This window comes from Mustelus asterias, unplaced genomic scaffold, assembly GCF_964213995.1.
Source record: "Mustelus asterias unplaced genomic scaffold, sMusAst1.hap1.1 HAP1_SCAFFOLD_2474, whole genome shotgun sequence".
In the NCBI taxonomy this organism is placed as follows: domain Eukaryota; kingdom Metazoa; phylum Chordata; class Chondrichthyes; order Carcharhiniformes; family Triakidae; genus Mustelus; species Mustelus asterias.
Window position 1 is genome coordinate 1,113 of NW_027592419.1, and position 21,666 is coordinate 22,778.

The following is a 21,666-nucleotide window of genomic DNA, read 5'->3' on the forward strand; positions in this document are numbered from 1 at the left end:
ATTAAACAATGACTCCAAAGAAAGACACTAATCCCTGGACTGGAGTATGTTACACAATATACAATGGATGGAGTGTATGAGTTAGGTGTGGAACATTACTCATTAATCACTGCTCTAGTTTCCATGCAATTTGTGTATTGCAAAACCGTTTGCTGTTAACCGATTGAACTAGTTTGCAATTTCTGACAGGAAATTTAGCTGAGCTCCAAAACCAGATGATATAATATTTGCTCAGTTTTATCATTAACATGAAAATGAGAGAGAGTGAGATAGTAATGGCAACAGAAGCTGCAAGACAACAGAACAGGGTGGGAGGAGGATAGCAGAGGGAGATACGTGTATATATGTATATATATATTATATATATATAATATCTCAACAGAGACAGCAAAGAGAGAAAGTAAAAGGTGCGAGAAATCAAACTGAGCATGAGAGAGTCAGCAATAAGCAAAAGACCAGTGTGAGAGGCAGAAAAGAAACAATAGTAAAAACATTGGCAGTAGCAAGGAAGCAAAACAGAAGCTTGGTGTTTTGCTGGCAGCAAATGCCTGCCATGCCAGCGACACCCTAGCTAGTCCCCCTGGCACGAAGGGGCGATTTAGTATGGCCAATCCACCCAACTTGCATATCTTTGGACTGTGAGAGGAAACTGGAGCACCCGGAGGAAACCCACCATTGTGATCCAGAGCAAACACGTCAGCAGTAAGTGTTTGCAACTTGAGGAACTTTGGCTCAGAATCATTGATGCTGAGGTGCAGGCTCTCTGACACAGCAGGGTGGGGGGAAAGTTATCTTAAAGTTTAAAGTTTATTTTGTTAGTGTCATAAGTAGGCTTACATTAACACTGCAATGAAGTTACTGTGAAAATCCCCCAGTTGCCACACTCTGGCACCTATTCGCTGAGGGAGAATTTAACATGGCCAATACACCTAACTAGCACGTCTTTATGTGCTGGTTAGGTGCATTGGCCATGCTAATTTCTCCCGGTGTTGGAGGAAACCAGAGCACCCGGAGCATACAGACACGGGGAAAACGTGCAGACTCCGCACAGATTTAAACATGCCTTTGATCCTGCAAACAATCAACATCCACTTGATGTAGGGCCGAATAATACTGTCTTTCAACCCACTGTTTTTTGTCACCTCCAACGTAACTAAATCAATTCTGCCTGTGTTGCCTTCTTTGGATTTTTTAAGCTTCTACACTACTTCAATCAGCTAAGGAGTTAATTACAGGCTAATAAATCAAGTATAGATTCTTTACAGAGAATGCTTTTTCTTTATATTGTCATGTGAAGCGGGCGTGACTGGCAAAGCCAGCATTTGTTGCCCATCCTTTGAACTGAGTGGTAGTTAAGAGTGAACCATATTGCTGTGGGTCAGGAGTCACATGTAGGCCAAACCAGGTAAGGACATTAGTGAACCAGACAGGTTTACACAACAATCACCAATGGTTTCATGTTCATCATTGGACTTGTGATTCCAGATTTTAATTGAATTCAAATTTCACCAGCTGCTCAGTTGGCATTCAAAGCTCGGCTCCCAGAGCAGTACCCTGGGTTTCTGGATTATTAGTCCAGTGACAATACCACTGTGCCACTGCCTCCCCTATTACGTGAAACTTGGTACCACATGGAGGTGGACAGCATAGCTCCAGGTTTCTTTTTATTCATTTGTGGGTCATGGACGTTGCTGGCTGGCCAACATTTATTGCCCATCCCTAGTTGCCCTTGAGAAGGTGGTGGTGAGCTGCCTTCTTGAATCGCTGCAAACCATGAGCTTTGGGTTGTCCCGCAATGCCATTAGGGAGGGAATTCCAAGATTTTCACCCAGCGACTGCAAAAGAACAGCAATATATTTCCAAGTCAGGATGGTGAGTGGCTTGGAGGGGAACTTGCAGAGGGTGGTGTTCCCATGTATCTGTTGCCTTTGTCCTTCCAGATGAAAGTGGTTGTGGGTTTGCAAGGTGCTGTTTATGGATCTTTGGTGAATTGCTGCTGTAAGTAAGGTGAACCTGCTTGAAGACACGAGGAAGAAAGGGAAAAGACTAGTATGGATTAGTTGGGGCCATTAGTGTAGAATTAGTGTAGAATTTAGTGTAGAATTTACTGGATTTTTATGAAGATGTAACGAGTGCAGTTGACAGAGGGGAACCGGTGGATGTGGTGTTTTTGGATTTCCAGAAGGTGTTTGATAAGGTGCCTCACAAAAGGTTGCTGCGGAAGATTAGGGTACACGGAGTTGGGGGTAAAGTGTTAGCGTGGATTGAGGATTGGCTATCTAACAGGAAGAAGAGAGTTGGAATAAATGGGTGCTTTTCTGGTTGGCAGTTGGTGACTAGTGGCATGCCGCAGGGATCGGTGCTGGGACCTCAACTGTTTACCATATACATAGATGATCTGGAGGAGGGGACCAAGTGTAGGGTAACAAAGTTTGCGGATGATACAAAGATGAGTGGGAAAGCGAATTGTGTGGAGGATGCGGAAAGTCTGCAGAGAGATTTGGATAGGCTAAGTGAGTGGGCGAGGATCTGGCAGATGGAGTATAATGTTGACAAGTGTGAGGTTATCCACTTTGGAAGGAATAATAGTAAAATGGACTATTATTTAAATGGTGAAAAATTACAACATGCTACTGTGCAGAGGGACCTGGGGGTCCTTGTGCATTAATCGCAAAAACTCAGTTTGCAGGTGCAGCAGGTGATCAAGAAGGCAAATGGAATGTTGGCCTTTATCGCGAAGGGAATGGAGTATAAAAGCAGGGAGGTCTTGCTGCAATTGTACAAGGTACTGGTGAGGCCGCAACTGGAGTACTGTGTGCAATTTTGGTCCCGTTATTTGCGGAAGGATTTATTGGCCTTGGAGGGAGTACAGAGAAGGTTCACCAGGTTGATACCAGAGATGAGGGGGTAGCTTATGAGGAGAGATTGAGTAGATTGGGCCTGTACTCATTGGAGTTTAGAAGGCTGAGGGGAGATCTTATAGAGACATATAAGATAATGAAGGGGCTCAACAGGGTAGAGGCAGAGAGATTTTTTCCACTTAGAAAGGAAGCTAGAACTAGAGGACACAGCCTCAAAATAAGGGGGAGTCAATTTAGGACAGAGTTGAGGAGGAACTTCTTCTCTCAGAGGGTAGTGAATCTCTGGAATTCTGTGCCCATTGAAGCAGTGGAGGCTACCTCGTTAAATATGTTTAAGTCACAGGTAGATAGATTTCTGATCAATAAGGGAATTAAGGATTATGGGGAGCGGGCGGCTAAGTGGAACTAAACCACTATCAGATCAGCCATGATCTCATTGAATGGCAGGGCAGGCTCGAGGGGCTAGATGGCCTACTCCTGCTCCTATTTCTTATGTTCTTATGTTTTTGTGCTGTACATTCCATGCAATTCTATGTCAATCCATGCCACCCAAGATTCTCCTTCACTCTCTCTCTCTCTCTCTGACACTTGGGGCTGCAGTGCCCCAGTGATGGATTTGGATGGGGAGGGGGTAGGAAAATAGTTGGAAACTACATAACGAGGGCTCTCTGATGTAGTCCAGCCACTGGGGAAGTTTGCCAGGGGGAATCGGGAATGCAGATTGGCTTCCCAGTGCACGTAGGTGGACAGCTAATTTGCGTATTTACAGCTCCAATTAGGGGTGATTTAGAAGGCTCACCGACATTTTACCTGTGGTAAAGCTGCCCCCAAACCCCTGTCGTTTGCAGAGACTGGCAGCTTTCTGGAGATGGCCACTTTCAATAAGGAAGGTGAGTGGGGGTTTGGGCGAATGGGGAAGGGGTTGCAGGGGTTGCGGGGTGGGGAGGGCAGTGATGTGTTTGTTTCTTTTTGCTTTTCTACCTTTCTCACCCTGTAGAAATTGGTTCTTACTCCAGCACAGGAAAGGGAACTTGCAACTATCTGGTAAGTGGTTAAGATCTATTCTATTCCTAAGGTTTAAAATAGTGTACAAATTGCTGGTAAAATTAATAAAATATATTTTTTAAAAACAACATAAATTAGTGAATAATTCAATTAAGTAATTATTTAAAACATATTAAAGATGGCAGGACAGGTGATGTGTCAAGGCTGCAGCATGTGAGAAATCCTGGATACCATTGTGATCCAGGGCAAACACATCAGCAGTAAATGTTTGCAATTTGAGGAACTTTGGCTCAGAATCATTGAGCTGGAGGCTAAGGTGCAGACTCTCTGACACAGCAGGGAGGGGGAAAGTTATCTTAAAGTTTAAAGATAATTTTGTTATTGTCATAAGAAGGCTTACATTAACACTGCAATGAAGTTACTATGAAAATCCCCTAGTTGCCACATCCCGGCACCTGTTCAGGTACACAGTACACAAAGGGAGAATTTAATATGACCAATGCACCTAACCAGCATGTCTTTCGGACTGTAGGAGGAAACTAGAGCACCCGGAGGAAACCCGCGCAGACACGGGAAAAATATGCAGACTCCGCACAGTGACCGAAGCTGGAAATCGAACCTGGGTCCATGGCGCTGTGAGGCAGCAGTGCTAACCACTGTGCCATCTTGCCACCCTAGGATGCTTTGTATCAGGAGGCAGTCGCTCCTCTTAGGATAGGGTCTTCTGATTTGGTCAGTGGTCAGGGACCAGAGGGTGTGTCTGTGAGTGAGGCAGGTAAAGGGGACCCAGAGGGCAGGAGTGTCAAACTCTGCAACTGTTCAATGGATTTGAGGTTGGCTCAGCACAATAAGTGTGATCAAAGCTGGTAATGTTATACAGAGTGAGATAAAATGAGAAAAGAGGATACTGCAGCTGTACAGAAAGGTTCCATCTTTGAGAGGGACAGCTTCTTGCACTGAAGATGAGGGCAAAGTGATATGGAAAGAAATTTAAGAAGGTGTTTGGTTTTGAAAAAAAGAAGTTTGAAATTGTCATTACGATTTATCTTGGATTAGCTGGAGAATTTTGCTGCAGAGGGAGGTTCTGTTTAAAATGGTCAAATCAGATGCGACAGTGGACAACTAGGTTAGTCACATGCCAAGTGTCTGTAGCCCTCAAACCTATGGTAGAGAAGGTGAGAACAATACCATGGAGAAATTGCAGGAATGAGAAACTGAGAGGCATCCAATTGGGATGAGAGGATTGCAAGCACATACAAGAAAACTGTTGCACAAGCTAACAGAGGCAACAGTGTCATGGCAGGTGAAGGATCTAAAGGAGAAAAGGAGTGTTTGTCCAAGAATGTGTTTCCTTGGCCCCATTTCCGATAGCCATGCCTTCAGCCATATAGGCCCCCAACATCTAGAATTCCATCTCTAGGCTTTTCCTAACTTTCCCCTCCTTTAAGTTTTAAAAATTACTGAAATCTCCTTAAAATTCATCTCCAGGACAATATTGTTGGTCATATTTTCTCACATCTCCTCCTTTGGCCTATTTGTACTTTGATTAAACTCCTGTGAAGTGCCTTAGTATATTTGCCTATGTTAAAAGAGCTGCCCTTACCCCCTTCTCTGCCTCCCAAGCCCTATCTTACCTGTCCCTTTGCCTGTCCACTCTCCCCCTTCCCATTTTACTTGTCCCCTCTACCTCTGCTCTCTCCCTTCTACCCTCTCTTCTCCCTCCCTTGCACCCGCACTTCCCCTCTTCCCACATCCTTCCTCTCTACACCCTTACCTCTGCACCCACCGCTCTTTTGATTTATTGTCACATGTATTAGCATACAGTGAAAAGTATTGTTTCTTGTGTGCTACATGGACAAAGTATACCACACAGAGAAGGAAAGGAGAGAGTGCAGAATGCAGTGTTACAGTCATAGCTAGGGTGTAGAGAAAGATCAATTCAAAAATCTGATGGCAGCAGGGAAGAAGCTGTTCTTGAGTCGGTTGGTACGTGACCTCAGACTTTTATATTTTTTTCCCGACGGAAGAAGGTGAAAGAGAGAATGTCCACAATGAGTGGGGTCCTTGATTATGCTGGCTGCTTTTTCGAGGCAGCGGGAAGTGTAGACAGAGTCAATGGATGGGAGGATGGTTTGCGTGATGGACTGGGCTTCGTTCATGACCATTTGTAGTTTTTTGCGGTCTTGGACAGAGCAGGAGCCATACCAAGCTGTGAACCAGAACCAGAAAGAATGCTTTCTATGGTGCATCTGAAATAGTTGGTGAGCGTCGTAATGGACATGCCAAATTTCCTTAGCCTCCTGAGAAAGTAGAGGCATTGGTGGGTTTTCTTAACTATAGCGCTGGCATGGAGGGACCAGGCCAGTTTGTTGATGATCTGGACACCTAGAAACTTGACGCTCTCGACCATTTCCACTTCGTCCCCGTTGACGTAGACAGGGGCATGTCCGCCACTACAATTCCTGAAGTCAATAACTATCTCCTTTGTTTTGTTGACATTGAGGGGAGATTACTGTCATCGCACCAGTTCACCAGATTCTCTCTCTTTCCTGTATTCCGTCTCATCGTTATTTGAAATCTGACCCACTATGGTGGTGTCATCAGCAAACTTGAAAATCGAGTTGGAGAGGAATTTGGCCTCACAGTCATAGGTGTATAAGGAGTATATTAAGGGGCTGTGGACACAGCCTTGTGGGGCACTGATGTTGAGGATGATCGTGGAGGAGGTGTTGTTGCCTATCCTTACTGATTGCTGTCTGTGGGTTAGGAAGTTCAGGATCCAGTCACAAAGGGACGAGCCGAACCCCATGTCATGGAATTTGGAGATGAACTTTGTAGGAATAATGGCATTGAAGGTTGAGCTGTAGTCAATAAATAGGAGTTTGACACAGGTGTCTTTGTTGTCTAGGTGTTCCAGGGTTGAGTGTAGCGCCAGGGAGATGGTGTTTGCTGTGGACCCATTCCGACCATAGCAAACTGTAGTGGATCCAGGCACTCTGGGAGGCCAGAATTGATTCATGCCATTTACAACCTTTCGAAGCGCTTCATAATGATGGTTGTCAGAGCCATCGAAAGACGTGCTGGTTAGGGTGCATTGGCCATGCTAAATTCTCCCTGAAGCGGACCCGAACAGGCGCCGGAGCGTGGCGACTAGGGGATTTTCACAGTAACTTCATTGCAGTGTTAAGGTAAGCCTACTTGCGGCACGAATAAATAAACTTAAAACTGTCCCTCCCCCCTCCTGCTTTTCTCCTCCTGTCTCTCGCCTCTGCTCTCTGGCGCCCCCTTTGCTTCTCCTCCGGGAGAACCTGCCGGGAGTTGTAGTTGGTTGTGGCGCGGTGCCTGCCGGGAGTTGTAGTTGGTTGTGGCGCGGTGCCTGCCGGGAGTTGTAGTTGGTTGTGGCGCGGTGCCTGCCGGGAGTTATAGTTGGTTGTGGCGCGGTGCCTGCCGGGAGTTGTAGTTGATTTTGGCCCCATGCTCTGCCGGGAATTGTAGTTTGTTTTGGTCGGGCCGCTCTGTGATTGGTGGAGGTCGCTGTGTCCCGGCGTGCACCGATCCGGCGGCCAGATGGCGCGGCGGGCCGAGAGCACAGAGTGAGTGTGGAGATTAAGTGTTGATGGTGGCGGTTTTGTGCACTATGGATAGACCCTGTCTGTGACCACTGCAGCCTCTCCGGGCTTCACTTCAGCAACTGCCCTTCTTTAAAAACAAACTTACCGTTTCCTGTCGTCCACTGAAACTTTTTTCTGTGGTTAAAATCACTCCTAAGTGGGAACATCTGAATTATTTAATTAAAACCACTTCTTGGTAACTATTGTAAAGACCCAGATGGAAACCCCATGAGTCTCTTCACTGCTCCCCAGAGGCCACTCACTCCCAAAACACCCCCCACCCACCCACCCACCCACCCGGTTTTGACCATCCATAGAATCATAAAAACCCTACAGTACAGAAAGAGGCCATTTGGCCCATCAAATCTGCACTGACAATAATCCTACCCAGGCTCTATCTCTGTGATCTCACATATTTACCCTGCTAATCCTTCTAACCTATGCACTTTAGGACACTAAGGGGCAATTTAGCACAGCCAATTCACCTAACCTGCAAATCTTTGAACTGAGCCTTGAAACATCCCCATCCCCTGTGATCCCACCACACTGAAGGCCATCAATCCCAAGGCCAGACCTCCCTTCCATATGCCCCCAAAGGAATGACACAATCTCCTGTCCCCCCCACATTGAACAAGGGTTGATCCTCTGGGTTTGATGGTAACAGCTAAAGATTGTAGTTATGTACAATTTTGCTGCTGCTGATGGCCCATAGTGCTTAATGTTTACCCAGGCTTGAGTTGCTAGGTCTGTTTGAAACTTAACCTGTTTAGCACAGTGGAGTGAAGGATATCCTCAATGTGATGGGAGTGCGTCTCCACAAGGACTGTGCAGTAGTCACTTCTACCAATATTGTCATGAACAGGTGCATCTGTGGCAATCAAGTTGCTGAGGATGCTTTTCCCCTCTTGTTGGTTTCCTCATCACCTGTCACAGATCCAGTATAGGAGCTATGTTCTTTAGGACTCAACCAGCTCCGTCAGTTGTGGTGCACTGAGCTATTCTTGTGAAGGACATTGAAGTCTCCCACCCAGAGTATATTCTGCAGCTTTGCCACTCTCAGTGCTTCCTCCAAATGGTATTCAACTTGGAGGAGTACTGATTCATCAGTTGGGGAGGGATGGTATGTGATCATCGGCAAGATGTTTCCTTGCCCATGTTTGGCCTGATGCCGTGAGACTTCTTGGGGACTGAAGTCGATGTTGAGGTCTCCCAGGGCAACTCGTGACTATATACCACTATGCTGCCACCTCTGCTGGGTCTGTCCTTCTGATGGGAAAGGACATATCCAGTAGTATCTGGGATGTTGTATGTAAGGTATGATTCTGAGAGTATGACTATGTCAGGCTGTTGACATAGTCAACATTGAGCTCAGACAGCTCTCCCAGTTTTGGCACAAGCCCCCAGATGTTGATCAGGAAAACTTTGCAGGGTCGATGGGCCTAGATTTGCTGCTGTTGTTTATTGTGCCTAGGTTGATGCTGGGTGGTCTGTCCACTTTCATTTTTATCCAATTTTGTGTAGCAGTTTGATAGAATTGATTGGCTTGTTAGGCTATTTCAGAGGGCATTTAAGAGTCACCAACATTGCTATAGATCTGGAATCACATGTAGACCAGACCAGATATGGATGATAGATTTCCTTCCCTAAATGGAATGAGTGAATCAGATAGGTTTTTATAACAATCAACAATATGTAGGTTTAAGCAATGTCTTAAAGAAGTTTGAGGAGTGACTTCTAGAGTTTAGGAGCTAGAGGGCTGGAGGCAAAGCTGTTGATAGTCATGAATAGGGGAGGCAATAGTGTAGTGGTATCGTCACTGGAATCATGATCCAGAGACCCAAAGGAAATGCTCTGGAGACCCGGGTTCAGATCCTACCATGGCCGAAATTTGAATTCAATAAAAATCTGGAATTAGAAGTCTAATGATGACCACAAAACTATTCGTAATGTCGTAAAATACCCACCTGGTTCACTAATGTCCTTTAGGAAGGAAATCTGCCACCCTTACTTGATCTGGCATACATGTGACTCCAGACCCACAGCAATGTAATTGACTCTTAAATGTCCTCTGAAATCACATTGTTCAAGGGCAATTAAGGATGAACGAATATATTACAAAAATCTGAGTGAGTTAACTGCAATTATTTTCTTAACTATCTTTTGCCCGCTCCATGGTGGAAATAATTATTTCCTGGGATGTCCCAGGACATCGGCCCAATGGTAACATTCTCAGCTCCATGTCAAACCTCAATTCATGGGTTTAAGTACACAACTCGTATCCACCCGAGCCCGAATGTTGATTAGGTTTCACGGATTGAGCAACTTCAATATCAGAGGAGCTGTGAATGGTGCTGAACTTGGTGCAATCAATGAATATTATCACTTTTGACCTTGCCGTGGTGGGCAGGTCATTGATGGGTGGACCTGGGACATTGCCCTACTGAACTCTGACAGCAAAGTCCTTGAGTTCAGATGGTTTGGTTCCGACAACCACAACTATTTTTCTTTGTGAAAGGTATGTCTCCATCTAGTGGAAAGATTTTCCCCTGATTCCCATTGACTTCAGTTTTACTAGGGCTCCTTGAGGCCACAATTGTTAAGAATATAGGAAATGAGAGCAGGAGAAGGTCATACGGCCGGCCTGCTCCACCATTTGACTAAACCATGATCATCTACCTGTATGGTTTCCCACACTCTCCCTACATACCTTGATGCCTGTTTTGAACATACTCGGTGACAGAGCCTCCACATCCCTTTGTGTAAAGAATTCTAAAAATTCACCAACCTCTGAGTAAAGAGATTCCTCCTCATCTCAGTCCCAAATGGCTTGACCCTTATTATGAGAGAGTGTGCCCTTGTTTCTAGCTCCACCCCACTCCTCAACCAGAGAGGGGAAACATACTTCCTGCCTCTACCTTGTTGAGCCCTGTAAGAATTTTGTACATTTTGATGAGACCACCTTGCTATGAGGATTTGTTCAGTAGATCTCACAAAGGGGTTCAGAGGTTTGTAAGGTTATTGGAAACACATAACTTGTATATGTAAAAAATATATCCCAAACTAGGCCTAATTCCATGCTGACTTGTCCTTGACTCTCTCCATATGACTCTGCCTCCTGTCTAGAACCTTAGAATCTCTACAGTGCAGAAGGAGGCCATTTGGCCCATCAAGCCTGTACCGACAACAATCCCACCCAGGTTTATCCTTGTAACCCCGTGCATTTACCCTGCAAATCTCCCTAAAACTAAGGGGCAATTTAGCACGGCCAATCAACCTAACCCACACATCACTGGAGTGTGGGTAGAAACCAGAGCACCCGGAGGAAGCCCACACAGTCACCCGAGGCCGGAATTGAACCCGGGTCCCTGGCACTGTGAGACAGCAGTGCTAACCACTGTCCCACCGTGCTGTCCATTTACTATCATGAGTCTCTACATCGTACTGTGGGCAGCACTGTTCTCAAGTCCCAAATTAACCCTTGCTATGCCAAACGCACACCCCGTCCCCACCATTAAGCCTTCACTCTAAATATTTCGAGTACAATTTTTCTTTACCTGCTTCTTTGCGTAATTCTGGTATGTTTCACTGAAAGACACTCTAAAGATACTTGTCTAAGACACACCAGGTCACCTATAAAATACAAACAAGTCGCAATTCAACAAGTTCTCAGAATATAAGCACTATACCAGGTTTGTAATGATGAACATGTAAAGTCTTGTTACTAGACTAAAATATTTTACACACACACAAGTACTCATTCCTGACAATATAGTCAGTTAAATAGTTACTCAGTAACACAGAACTTGAATATTGCTGAAAACAAGACATGGGCCGTGATTCTCCCGTCCCGCTGCACTAATTATTTAGCGCAGCAGGCTGGGAGAATCGTGCGTTGGCCGATTCGCGGGGTTCCCATGAGCGTCTCCCAGGATTTCTGGTGGTGTCTGCGCCATGCTGGAAATTGGCTGGGAGGTGGGGTCAGTATTTAAATAGTATTTAACATACTATTTAAATGCTTTAAGCCGGCCCGGAACTGAATTCTGCAGGCCCACTAGCATCGCCTACCCCGCCAGAGTGTTTCACTCCAGCGAGGATTACACTAGCTCCCCACTTTCAGGGAACTCGCGGCCTGAACCCACTGGAATGCACAGGGGAAATCGGGGCCCCACAGGGGGTCGGGCATTGAGGGGGGTGCCCCCTGGTCATGGGCACCCTGGCAGTGCCAAAGCGCCCCTGGCAGGGTGCACCTTGGCACAGCCCATCTAGGCACCAGGTAATGTCAAAGGGGAAGGGCATGGTGGGGGCGGATCGATGGGGGTGGGGGGGTCCCTCTGCCATTGGGATCGATGTGTGCAGGAGGGAGGCCAGCGATCGGGGTGGGCTAGGGGTAGGATGTTGTGCCTGTGGGGGGGGGTCTGCCTGCTGGGATTGTCTGCACTGGTGTAGGGGTGCAGGGGGTATGGAGATCGGGGCGGGGAGCGTTGAGGCTGGCCCGGGAATGGGTCGGGGGACCCGTGATCGGGCCATGGTGGGGGGGGGGGGGGGGTTCGGAGGGTCAGCATTGTGGGGGTCGTGGGGCTGTCCAGCAAATGGGAGGCTGACAGTTCGGGGCCACTGTGCATGTGCAGAGGCCCGCTGGTTTCCGCCTCCTGGGCAGGAATAGGCCCCGCCCCCTGAAATCTAATGATATACATGCTGGTGGTCCTCTGCATTGCAGATTGTGGGAGATTCTAGTGTGAACTCCCACTGAAAAAAACAACATGAATTACTCCAGTTTTCCTACGAATTCAACACTTCGAATTTTTTAGTGAGAATTCAGTCCATGGTGCCAAAGCTCTTTGTCTTGCACTCATCAAGACAGATACCAGTTATGTAGGCCGTACATCCCAATGACTGGTGGATTGTATCAAACATCATGTTCCTTCAGCAGTTAGAATCATAGAATCCTACAATGCAGAAGGAGGCCATTCGGCCCATCGAGTCTTCACTGACCACAATCCCACCCAGGCCCTATCCCCATGCATTTACCCTCGCTAGTCCTCCTGACAAAAAGGGTCAATTTAGCATGGCCAATCCACCTAACCCACACATCTTTGGAGTGTGGGAGGAAGCCGGAGTACCCGGAGGAAACCCATGCAGACACGGGGAGAACGTGCAGACTCCACATAGACAGTGGGAATCGAACCCGGGCCTCTGGCGCTGTGAGGCAGCAGTACTAACCACTGTGCCAACGTGCCGCCTCGATTCACTGCCTAGTTCTCAAGAGTCAAAGCACTGACTGTTGTCAGGAAAACAGAGGTAGTTTTAACTGAGCTTTTCGTATTGTTTAATATTGGAAATAAGGTATAATTTTAGGTGGGTTTATTTAGTGTTTCTGTATAAGGAAGGATAAATCTATTACTAGATTCATGCTAAAGAAAGGTATTTGTATGCGTAGGGGTTTGCTCAGTTCAAACTGTGCTTCTAATATGCTGAGAGAGGAGTTTAAAGTAAACAAGTTGGGAGAAGTGTAAAGTCATTGCTTAGTAACCAGGGGCACCTTTAGGGTGAGAAAGCTTATTGAGTTTAGTTTTAGTTACACTTATAGTAGTTGGAGCTAGGTAGTGAGAGAAAAGGCAGTTCTCTCAGCACTGTTAGAAGCAGGAAGAGTAAGAAGTCTCACAACGCCAGGTTGAAGTCCAACAGATTTATTTGGAAATCACAAATTCTATTTGTGATTTTTATAAATGACTTGGAGGAGGGGGCTGAAGAGTGGATCAGTAAATTTGCTGATGACACCAAGATTGGTGGAGTAGTGGATGAGGTGGAGGGCTGTTGTAGGCTGCAAAGAGACATTGATAGGATGCAGAGCTGGGCCGGAAAATGGCAGATGGAGTTTAACCCTGATAAGTGCGAGGTGATTCATTTTGGTAGGACAAATTTGAATGCGGATTACAGGGTCAAAGGTAGGGTTCTGAGGAATGTGGAGGAACAGAGAGATCTTGGGGTTCATATCCACAGATCTCTGAAGGTTGCCACTCAAGTGGATAGAGCCGTGAAGAAGGCCTATAGTGTGTTAGCGTTTATTAACGGGGGTTTGAGTTTAAGAGCCGTGGGGTTATGCTGCAACTGTACAGGACCTTGGTGAGACCACATTTGGAATATTGTGTGCAGTTCTGGTCACCTCACTATAAGAAGGATGTGGAAGCACTGGAAAGAGTGCAAAGGAGATTTACCAGGATGCTGCCTGGTTTGGAGGGTAGGTCTTATGAGGAAAGGTTGAGAGAGCTAGGGCTTTTCTCGTTAGAGCGGAGGAGGTTGAGAGGCGATTTAATAGAGGTTTATAAGATGATGAGGGGGATAGATAGAGTGGACGTTCAGAGACTATTTCCTCGGGTGGATGTAGCTGTTACTAGGGGGCATAACTGTAAGGTTCGTGGTGGAAGATATAGGAGGGATGTACGAGGTAGGTTCTTTACTCAGAGAGTGGTTGGGGTGTGGAATGGACCGCCTGTTGTGATAGTGGAGTCGGACACTTTAGGAACTTTCAAGCAGTTATTGGATAGGCACATGGAGCACACTAGAATGATAGGGAGTGGGATAGCTTGATCTTGGTTTTGGAAAAGGTTAGGCACAACATCATGGGCCAAAGGGCCTGTTCTATGTTCTAAATCGGCTGGGAGGTGAGGTCAGTATTTAAATAGTATTTAGAAGCAGGAATGCCATACAATGGAATATGGTGCACAAAAGCAAGCTCCAAGGGAACTGAAGGACAGTTAGTTCTAGACACCAGGGAATTGAAAAGTAGCACCAGGAATATTGAGGTAAAAAGGACCAAAGCGGAACTGCCTTTGCAGGAGGATACTGCTTATGGAAGTCAAAATCAGATCTGGCAAGGGAAGAGCTGATGAGGTTGGCTACAGACAAGTAATCATAAGGTTTGGTGTCCCTATTTCCAGAGTTTGAAGCAATAGTGTTCTGTTGGGGATTGAGGACCTGAGTTTGTGTAGAATTTTGGATGCGTGTTGCAGTTCATGATAAAGGAAGCCTGAAAGGAGAGGTGGAAAACCAGGTGCTGGAACCCTTGTTGAAAAGTTGGGCTGAAGCTTTGTTTTAAAGGATAGCTATTAAACCTGGAGCGGATTTTTGTTGCAAACAGCAACAAAAGAGTATAGTTTGAAATAAGATTTTTGGGAGTGGAGTTTGGGAAACCACAATGATGATCATCTGGGGGAGAAATCCACAGGAAATCGGTTGAGTGGCATCGGCCATTTGGTTCAGAGTGGGGTGTTATTTTTGAAAACTATACATTTGTAAAGCTAAAGGGGAAGTAAAAGGGGTATTGCATTCTAATCAAACTTTTCATGTCTAATAAATGTTTTTATCTTGTTAAAACTATTTAGTGGTCCTGTGACTCTGTTCCTTCATGTTTTTTAAAAAATAAAATAAAAGTCACGATCTTCAGAGCCAGGGTTCCATTCTGGGACTTTCCCATCCAGCGGTAATACCAACTGGGATCGTAACACTCTACGCAACCAGTCAGTGCTTCAAAACTCAGGACATAGTGTCCACATAATGGGCGACACGGTGGCACAGTGTTTAGCACTGCTGCCTCACAGCACCAGGGACCCAGGTTTGATTCCCGGCTTGGGTCACGGTGTGTGGAGTCTGCACGATCTACTTGTTTCTGCGTGGGTTTCCTCTGGGTGCTCCAGTTTCCTCCCATATTCCGAAAGACATGCTGGTTAGATGCATTGGCCATGCCAAATTCTCCTTCAATGTACCTGAACAGGCACCGGAGTATGGCGACTAGGGCTTTTTCACAGTAACTTCATTGCAGTGTTAATATAAGCCTATTTGTGACACTAATAATAAATTTTTAAAAATTAGATGTGATTCCGCAATTGGACAACGCGTTAAGAATTACACCAAAAACCAATTGAGGATTATCAGTCGGGCTCGCAGTGTAGTTCACTTAAGCTACATATGTTTACACACGGCCCTGTCCTTTTCAAATGGAAACAACATGTCCACACATTGCATTTTTTCCAACTAAACAAAAGCCTGGGGGAAGACATTCCCTGGTTCATTTCTCATGGCAATTCCTTGACCAATCTGAGTCAACTTGCCTGAGGTAAATTTAAACAAAGAGGGCGATTTTACCATCGCATTGTGCCCACAGTCATAAAGTAGGGTGTAAAGCGATTAGCAAGATTGGCACTGGTTTTCGCGACCAGCGCCATTTTACAAGTGCCGGATTTCCGGCTCGGTCAGCCTCTCGCTGAAAATGGGCAAGAGGCAGGTTAACGTATTGAAATCTATTTAAATGCTGTTTGATATCTGCTTAGCGAGCCTGGCGCTCAAACGTCCGAGCTCCACCCCCCCCAACCAGTGACCTCACCGGGAAAGGTTCTCGCCGGCAGGGAGTAGACATGCTCGCCATGAACGGGGAGCAGTCGACTTGGCCTCACCGGTGGAACCCTGGCACCTGGGGAATGCACACTGGGCACTGTCAGGGGGCTAGTGGGGAGGGGTCAGTAGGGCGGAGCAAGTAGGGGAGCGGCCAGTGGGGGCAGGGCTAATGGGGAGAGGGGGCCCACTGACACTCTGCAGCGATTGGTGGGGAATGGAAGGAGGGGGGCCCGCTGCCACTTTGCAGCGAACGGCGGGGGGGGGGGGGGGGGGGGTTGTTGAGCAAGGAGGTCCGCTGCCACTCTGCAGCGATTGGTGGGGGGAGAGCAGTGGGGCCGCGATCGGTGGGGAGGGAGGGAGTCTGCGATCGGCCCGGGTGCCGGGGAGGTTAGCGGGGGCTGTATCTCGGGCTGTGGGCCCCTGTGATTGTGGGGGGGGGGAGGGGGGGGCACTGCTGCTTCAGGTTGCCTGCAATAGCAGGCGCCTGACAGCTCTCTCTTTGTCAGACCACTGCTACTGCTAATGTGTATGTGCAGCATCAGAGCCTGCACATGCGCACTACCTCCCTCTGCAGGGTTTCGGGCATGTTAAGCCCCGCCCACAGGCTTCTGCAGTGAGCAATACGCTTGCTCAGAATTTTGCCAGCAGAGTGCGTATGGGGTCACCTAAAAGTAGTAAGGAGTCTAACAACACCAGGTTAAAGTCCAACAGGTTTATTTGGTAGCAAACGCCACTAGCTTTCGGAGCGCTGCTCCTTCGTCAGGTGAGTGGGAGGTCTGTTCACAAACAGGGCATATAAAGACACAAACTCAATTTACAGAATAATGAATTCATTATTCTGTAAATTGAGTTTGTGTCTTTATATGCCCTGTTTGTGAACAGAACTCCCACTCACCTGACGAAGGAGCAACGCTCCGAAAGCTAGTGGCGTTTGCTACCAAATAAACCTGTTGGACTTTAACTTCGTGGTGTTAGACTCCTTACTGTGTTTACCCCAGTCCAACGCCGGCATCTCCACATCATGGTCACCTAAAAGCACAGCCAAAAGATGGATCTGAAACTCTCCCAGTTTCAAGTCCATCCAGCACTTAGACAAACAATGGTAAAATACCACCCATAATCTTGGCAGTTACCTGCTGCCTGGTGGACTCGGCATAGCAATTCCTCAACCAGTCGGAGTCTACCTGGCAACCAATCAGCACTCTCTTCTCATGCAGAATAAATTGTTGTTCCCTTTGAAATTTGACATTCTTGCCAATCTGTCCTGGTGAGTGCAAGACCAAAAGCTTCAACAGCAGGTCTTCTTTTTCAGCAATAATCGCATGAAGACAGTATCTGTCATAATACCATCTGCTGTTAATATTCTTGTTCCCCCCCCCTCAATTAAAAAATGGTGCCCTGATAGGAATTGCATGATAGTTTTATCTGTTTGTAATGCTGTTCCAATTTCTTTGCCGCCTTCAGTCTAAATCAACTCTACAATAAACCATATTTCTGTAGTTTCCATTTTGGTGAACCATTCCTCCAGCCGTGATATATATAAACAGTAGGAGTGGGTCGGGTGGATAAAGAGAAAACTATAATTTAGTATTGGAGCACAGACGACCAATAAGAGTTTATTTCTTGAGGTTTATCATGTTCAGCCAGTTGATACACCATATTTATTTTAATTTACCTTTAGATTCTGACTTGATGAATGATTGAAATTTTCTTCTGCGAGTAGAAGGATTCAGAAATTGTATATTTTTATCCCAATCCCACAGAACATTTCCTGGCGGACTAAACTTGTGTTTATTAGAACTTAAAACAGAATGAAAATAAACTTCAAACTTTGACTCATCCAAGTCAGAGTTTAGTCCAAGACTGCCAAAAGGGGCTCGGAGGCTGTTGCAGAACTGCATTTTTAGCCTTCACTACATTTTTCAAGTACTTTTTGTTTTACCTCTGATTACTCTCAGGGAAATTATTTTTGTTTGTTAGCTTTACCTGATTTTCTTACCGTCTTACTCTGTTCCGGTTTGGGATACAGACATCAGCTGTCCTCTAGAATCTCACCCAACTAATGGTTCTATACTTGTGACCAAAGTCAATTGTAATGCCCCAAAACCCTCCTGGCTGAGATTATTTAACTCAGCACAGACTGGCAATTGAACATTGGAGCCTTTCTGGTCTGTGCACTGTTTGCAGCACCAGTATCTTTACAAACTTGGGAAGCCGGTGTGGGGAGGTGGCTGGAAAGGGGTGGGGTGGGTGGCACAGCGGCAGAGGAGCAAGCATTTTGATATGATAGGATGAGCAGTGGAAATCAAAATTTCTAAATGTGTACGATTCAAGAAGAATATGAACCAGCCATTTAAAACTATTTGATCTCTTGCTAATTTGAAGTTTCTTTTTTTAAAGTTGCCATCAAGTATTTATTTTAAGCTCACAGGCCTGGAAACAGTTAGCGATGTCTTGGTTTGAGTTGAAATACTTCTATTTAAAACTCGGAAAGCAGTGAACCTGTATGTTTATGTGGTTTCAGTCTTGTAATTTAGTACAGTGAAGAGTCTTGTTCTTGATGTTGGTTGTTCCAGTTCCTTTGGGCTAAATATTATATATAAACCTCACTTGTTGTATTAATCGGGTGATCCTGCAGTTTCTGTACCTTAGTTTGATTTAGTTACAGTTTGAAAAGCTGCACTGTGGAGCACTCCAGCTCACTGCCCTCTTTGAAACTGTAAGTAGCTCAGGATCGATTTAACACTCTTATTCTGTTGCCCACGTTGAGGAAGGCAAAAATTGATTCTGGAGTATATCAACGTCAAATGCCATTTATGCGCAGCAAATTATTAATTAAGTACTTGATTCAAGCAAAGTGTTTTAGCCCTCTTGTGATACAGTGTCGTGCATTGGCTGAGAATTGATTTTGATTCAATAAGCAACCAAGTTTCACTGAGTTTGAATAAGTGAGTGCATTGTTGGGGCTAGAACCCTTTGGGGTTTGCTAAGGAGTGTATTATCAGAGTCAGGCGCTCTCTAGAATTTAACAAATTAAATGTATTAGTAGGGTCTCAATTCCCCTAGGATTTGGAATAAGGAGTGCAGTTTGTTAGTTCTGAGAATGAGTGAAAGTTGAATTGGTGAGTGAATTGATGGCTCCAAAAACCAATAAAGTTTGAATTAAAGAGTGTGTTGTTGGGGTTCAAGACTACCTGGGATTTGAATGAGTGAGTATATTGTTGGGTCTGGAACCTTGATGCTTAAAGATATTAAGTGTTTTATTGGAAACTGGCACATTCTTGGACTGTGTATTGCTGAAATCCAAGATCTGGTGGAATTTGAACCAAGGGTTCTATTGTTTGGTGTGAAATTTCAACTGATAAGAGTATATATTGACTCATGGATTCACCAAGTGAATGTATTGTTGGGGTCAGACACTCCACGGAACCTGATCAAATGAGCTTATTCTTTATTTTTGTTTTGGGACCCTTGCAAACCTGTACATCTCTGTAAGGAGAGTAAGAACAGCAATGTTATTCCCTTCCAAATCACACACCTTTCTGATTTGGACTCGCATCACCTTTCTTTCAGTATCACAAGATTCCCTACCAAATAGTGTTTTGGGACTGCCACAGCTCACTGAAGTTAAATGGAAATATGGCTAAAGAGATTAGGTGAAATGCTGTGATAATTATTCCTGATCCAGGTTTCCAATGTATCAGAAATCCTCATCAGGATATTTTTTAATCAACTATAAACACATTTTTAATCAGTTGTATCTTCAATATTTATGAAGTGTGAACTATTGTTCTGGCCCAGATGGTTTTTCAATCTGTGAGCATTTATTATGTCCTAGAATCTTATCAGAGTTACAGCACAGAAGGAGTTCATTTGGCTCATTAATCCACACCAACTCTGTGCAAGAACAATTTAACCAGTAACCCCACCCCAGCACCCTTGCAATGTAACCCTGCAATTTTTTAAATCTTGAGGGTTTTATCCAATTCCCGTTTTGAAAGCCACAATTGAATCTGGCATGACCACCTTCTCAGGGAGTGTGTCCAAATCCTAACCACTCAGCACATAGACAAAAATTCTTTGTTGTCTTTAGTTCTTTTGTCAGTGAATCACCTTAAATCTGTGTACTCTGTTTCTCGACCCCTCCACCAAAGGGATCAGTTTCTCTCTGTCTAAAGCCCTCTTGATTTTGAACACCTCCATCAGATCTCATCTCAACCTTCGTTAAGAGTCCCAGTTTCTCCAATCTATATTCATATCTGAAATCTCTCAACTGTGGAACCATTATTGTAAATCTTATCTGCACCCACTTCGAAGCCCTCACGTTCTTCTCTAAGTACAATGCCCAGATGTGGGTACACTACTCCAGTTACAAATAGCATAGGTTCTAAATGACCACAAAGTGTCTGTTTCCACAGTAGTAACACTGCATATGTTAGCATTTAATGAGCCAGAGGTTTCTGTCCAATTGCTCAGAACTTGAAGAGGGATTGTTTACACAGGCAAGCACCTTAAAACCAAATCCAGGCAGCATGCCATGCCGTTACCTTCATGTCCAGAAAGACAAACGATCAGAAAACAGCATGTTTAAGCATTCCATTGCCTAGAACTAACATTTAAATTTCAGTGCCCTCCTGATCATTGACTGAGGTTCTGAATGTAAAATGGATGCCTCTCAACGGGGCTGGGTGTTGGGTGAAGGGTAAGTAGCAAGATAACAAGGGAATCATCTATGTGGATCTTGATAACCTTCAATAGCAGCATTAGAAAAATCTTGGAATCTGCCCTTCCTCGATTCCTTTTTTTTAAGTTAATAGTCCAGAGTGAAAAGGACAAGGGGGTCATAGTGCAGGACATCACCAAGACTGAAAAATTGGAGAAGTTGAGAAGCATTGAAGACATGGTGGGAAACTTGGATTCCAAAATTCTGAAGAACGTTGAAGTAAAGGAACACTGGGAGGAAATAGTTTTTTACTGTTTAAGGTTCTGTACAAAAAAAAGAGCTAAAACGGGGGCAGGATTGTTAGAACCCCACTGTCAAATGGGAATCCAAAACCTGCACTGTGTACAAAACAGAGGCTAATTTGTGATTTTCCCTAAATTGGCCAATTTTGTAGACAGAGGGCAGGCTCTTCATCATATTAAGGATGGTGGATGGCCTCTCAACACTGGTCCAGGAAGCCCTCCAGCTTGAAAGCAGCATCGGGATGCCATGGTATGTAAGTGAAAGAAAATGCATCCCAAAATGGTGGTACCCACTCTCCCAACTTTTACAAATCTGAAGCAAAAATATAGATTTAGCAGCTGGCCTGCTATTGTGGAGGGGAGGATTGCAACCTGTAGCTACTGTTTTACCTCCAGCTGCTCAACTGACCCATGCTGCCCTCGGGAACCTGAAGACCTACTGGAATATACCCTCAATTGACTTTGAGTGATCACTAACAATGTGAATTGGCCACCCGTTACTTGCAGACAGATAGCCTTTCCAGCTCCTCCTCTCCCCACCCTACCTCCAAGAAAATGGCTCAGGACAGGATGGAGTCAGGGAAGCAGCAGACAAGTCGGTGGTATAGAACTCTGTGCCTAACTGCCTTCATCTTTGCCCTTGGTGGGGGCTAAAAGTTCAATCCCATTATGCTAGATTTTGCTCACAAAATGACTGAGACTAATCATGCTCACTCTCATTTATGCGGAAATGGTACAGAATCTTCAGGCAAAGGACAAAAGTGTGGCTAAATGTGGATGTCCAAATTGCGTGACTCTTCCATTAGCTTTATGAGAAAAGCATCTCACTATCT

General features: G+C 45.3%; 1 protein-coding gene across 1 annotated transcript in view; it reads left to right on the forward strand.

Annotated features, from left to right (window-relative positions):
- The first annotated feature begins 7,389 nt into the window (after positions 1-7,389).
- Positions 7,390-21,666, forward strand: part of LOC144489722 (cytosolic 5'-nucleotidase 1A-like) — a 43,911-nt gene continuing 29,634 nt past the window's right edge. Inside the window, exon 1 of the mRNA XM_078207575.1 lies at positions 7,390-7,459. Within this exon, the coding sequence (XP_078063701.1) occupies positions 7,434-7,459 (26 nt within the window). The 5' untranslated portion in view covers positions 7,390-7,433. The remainder of the gene's footprint in view (positions 7,460-21,666) is intronic.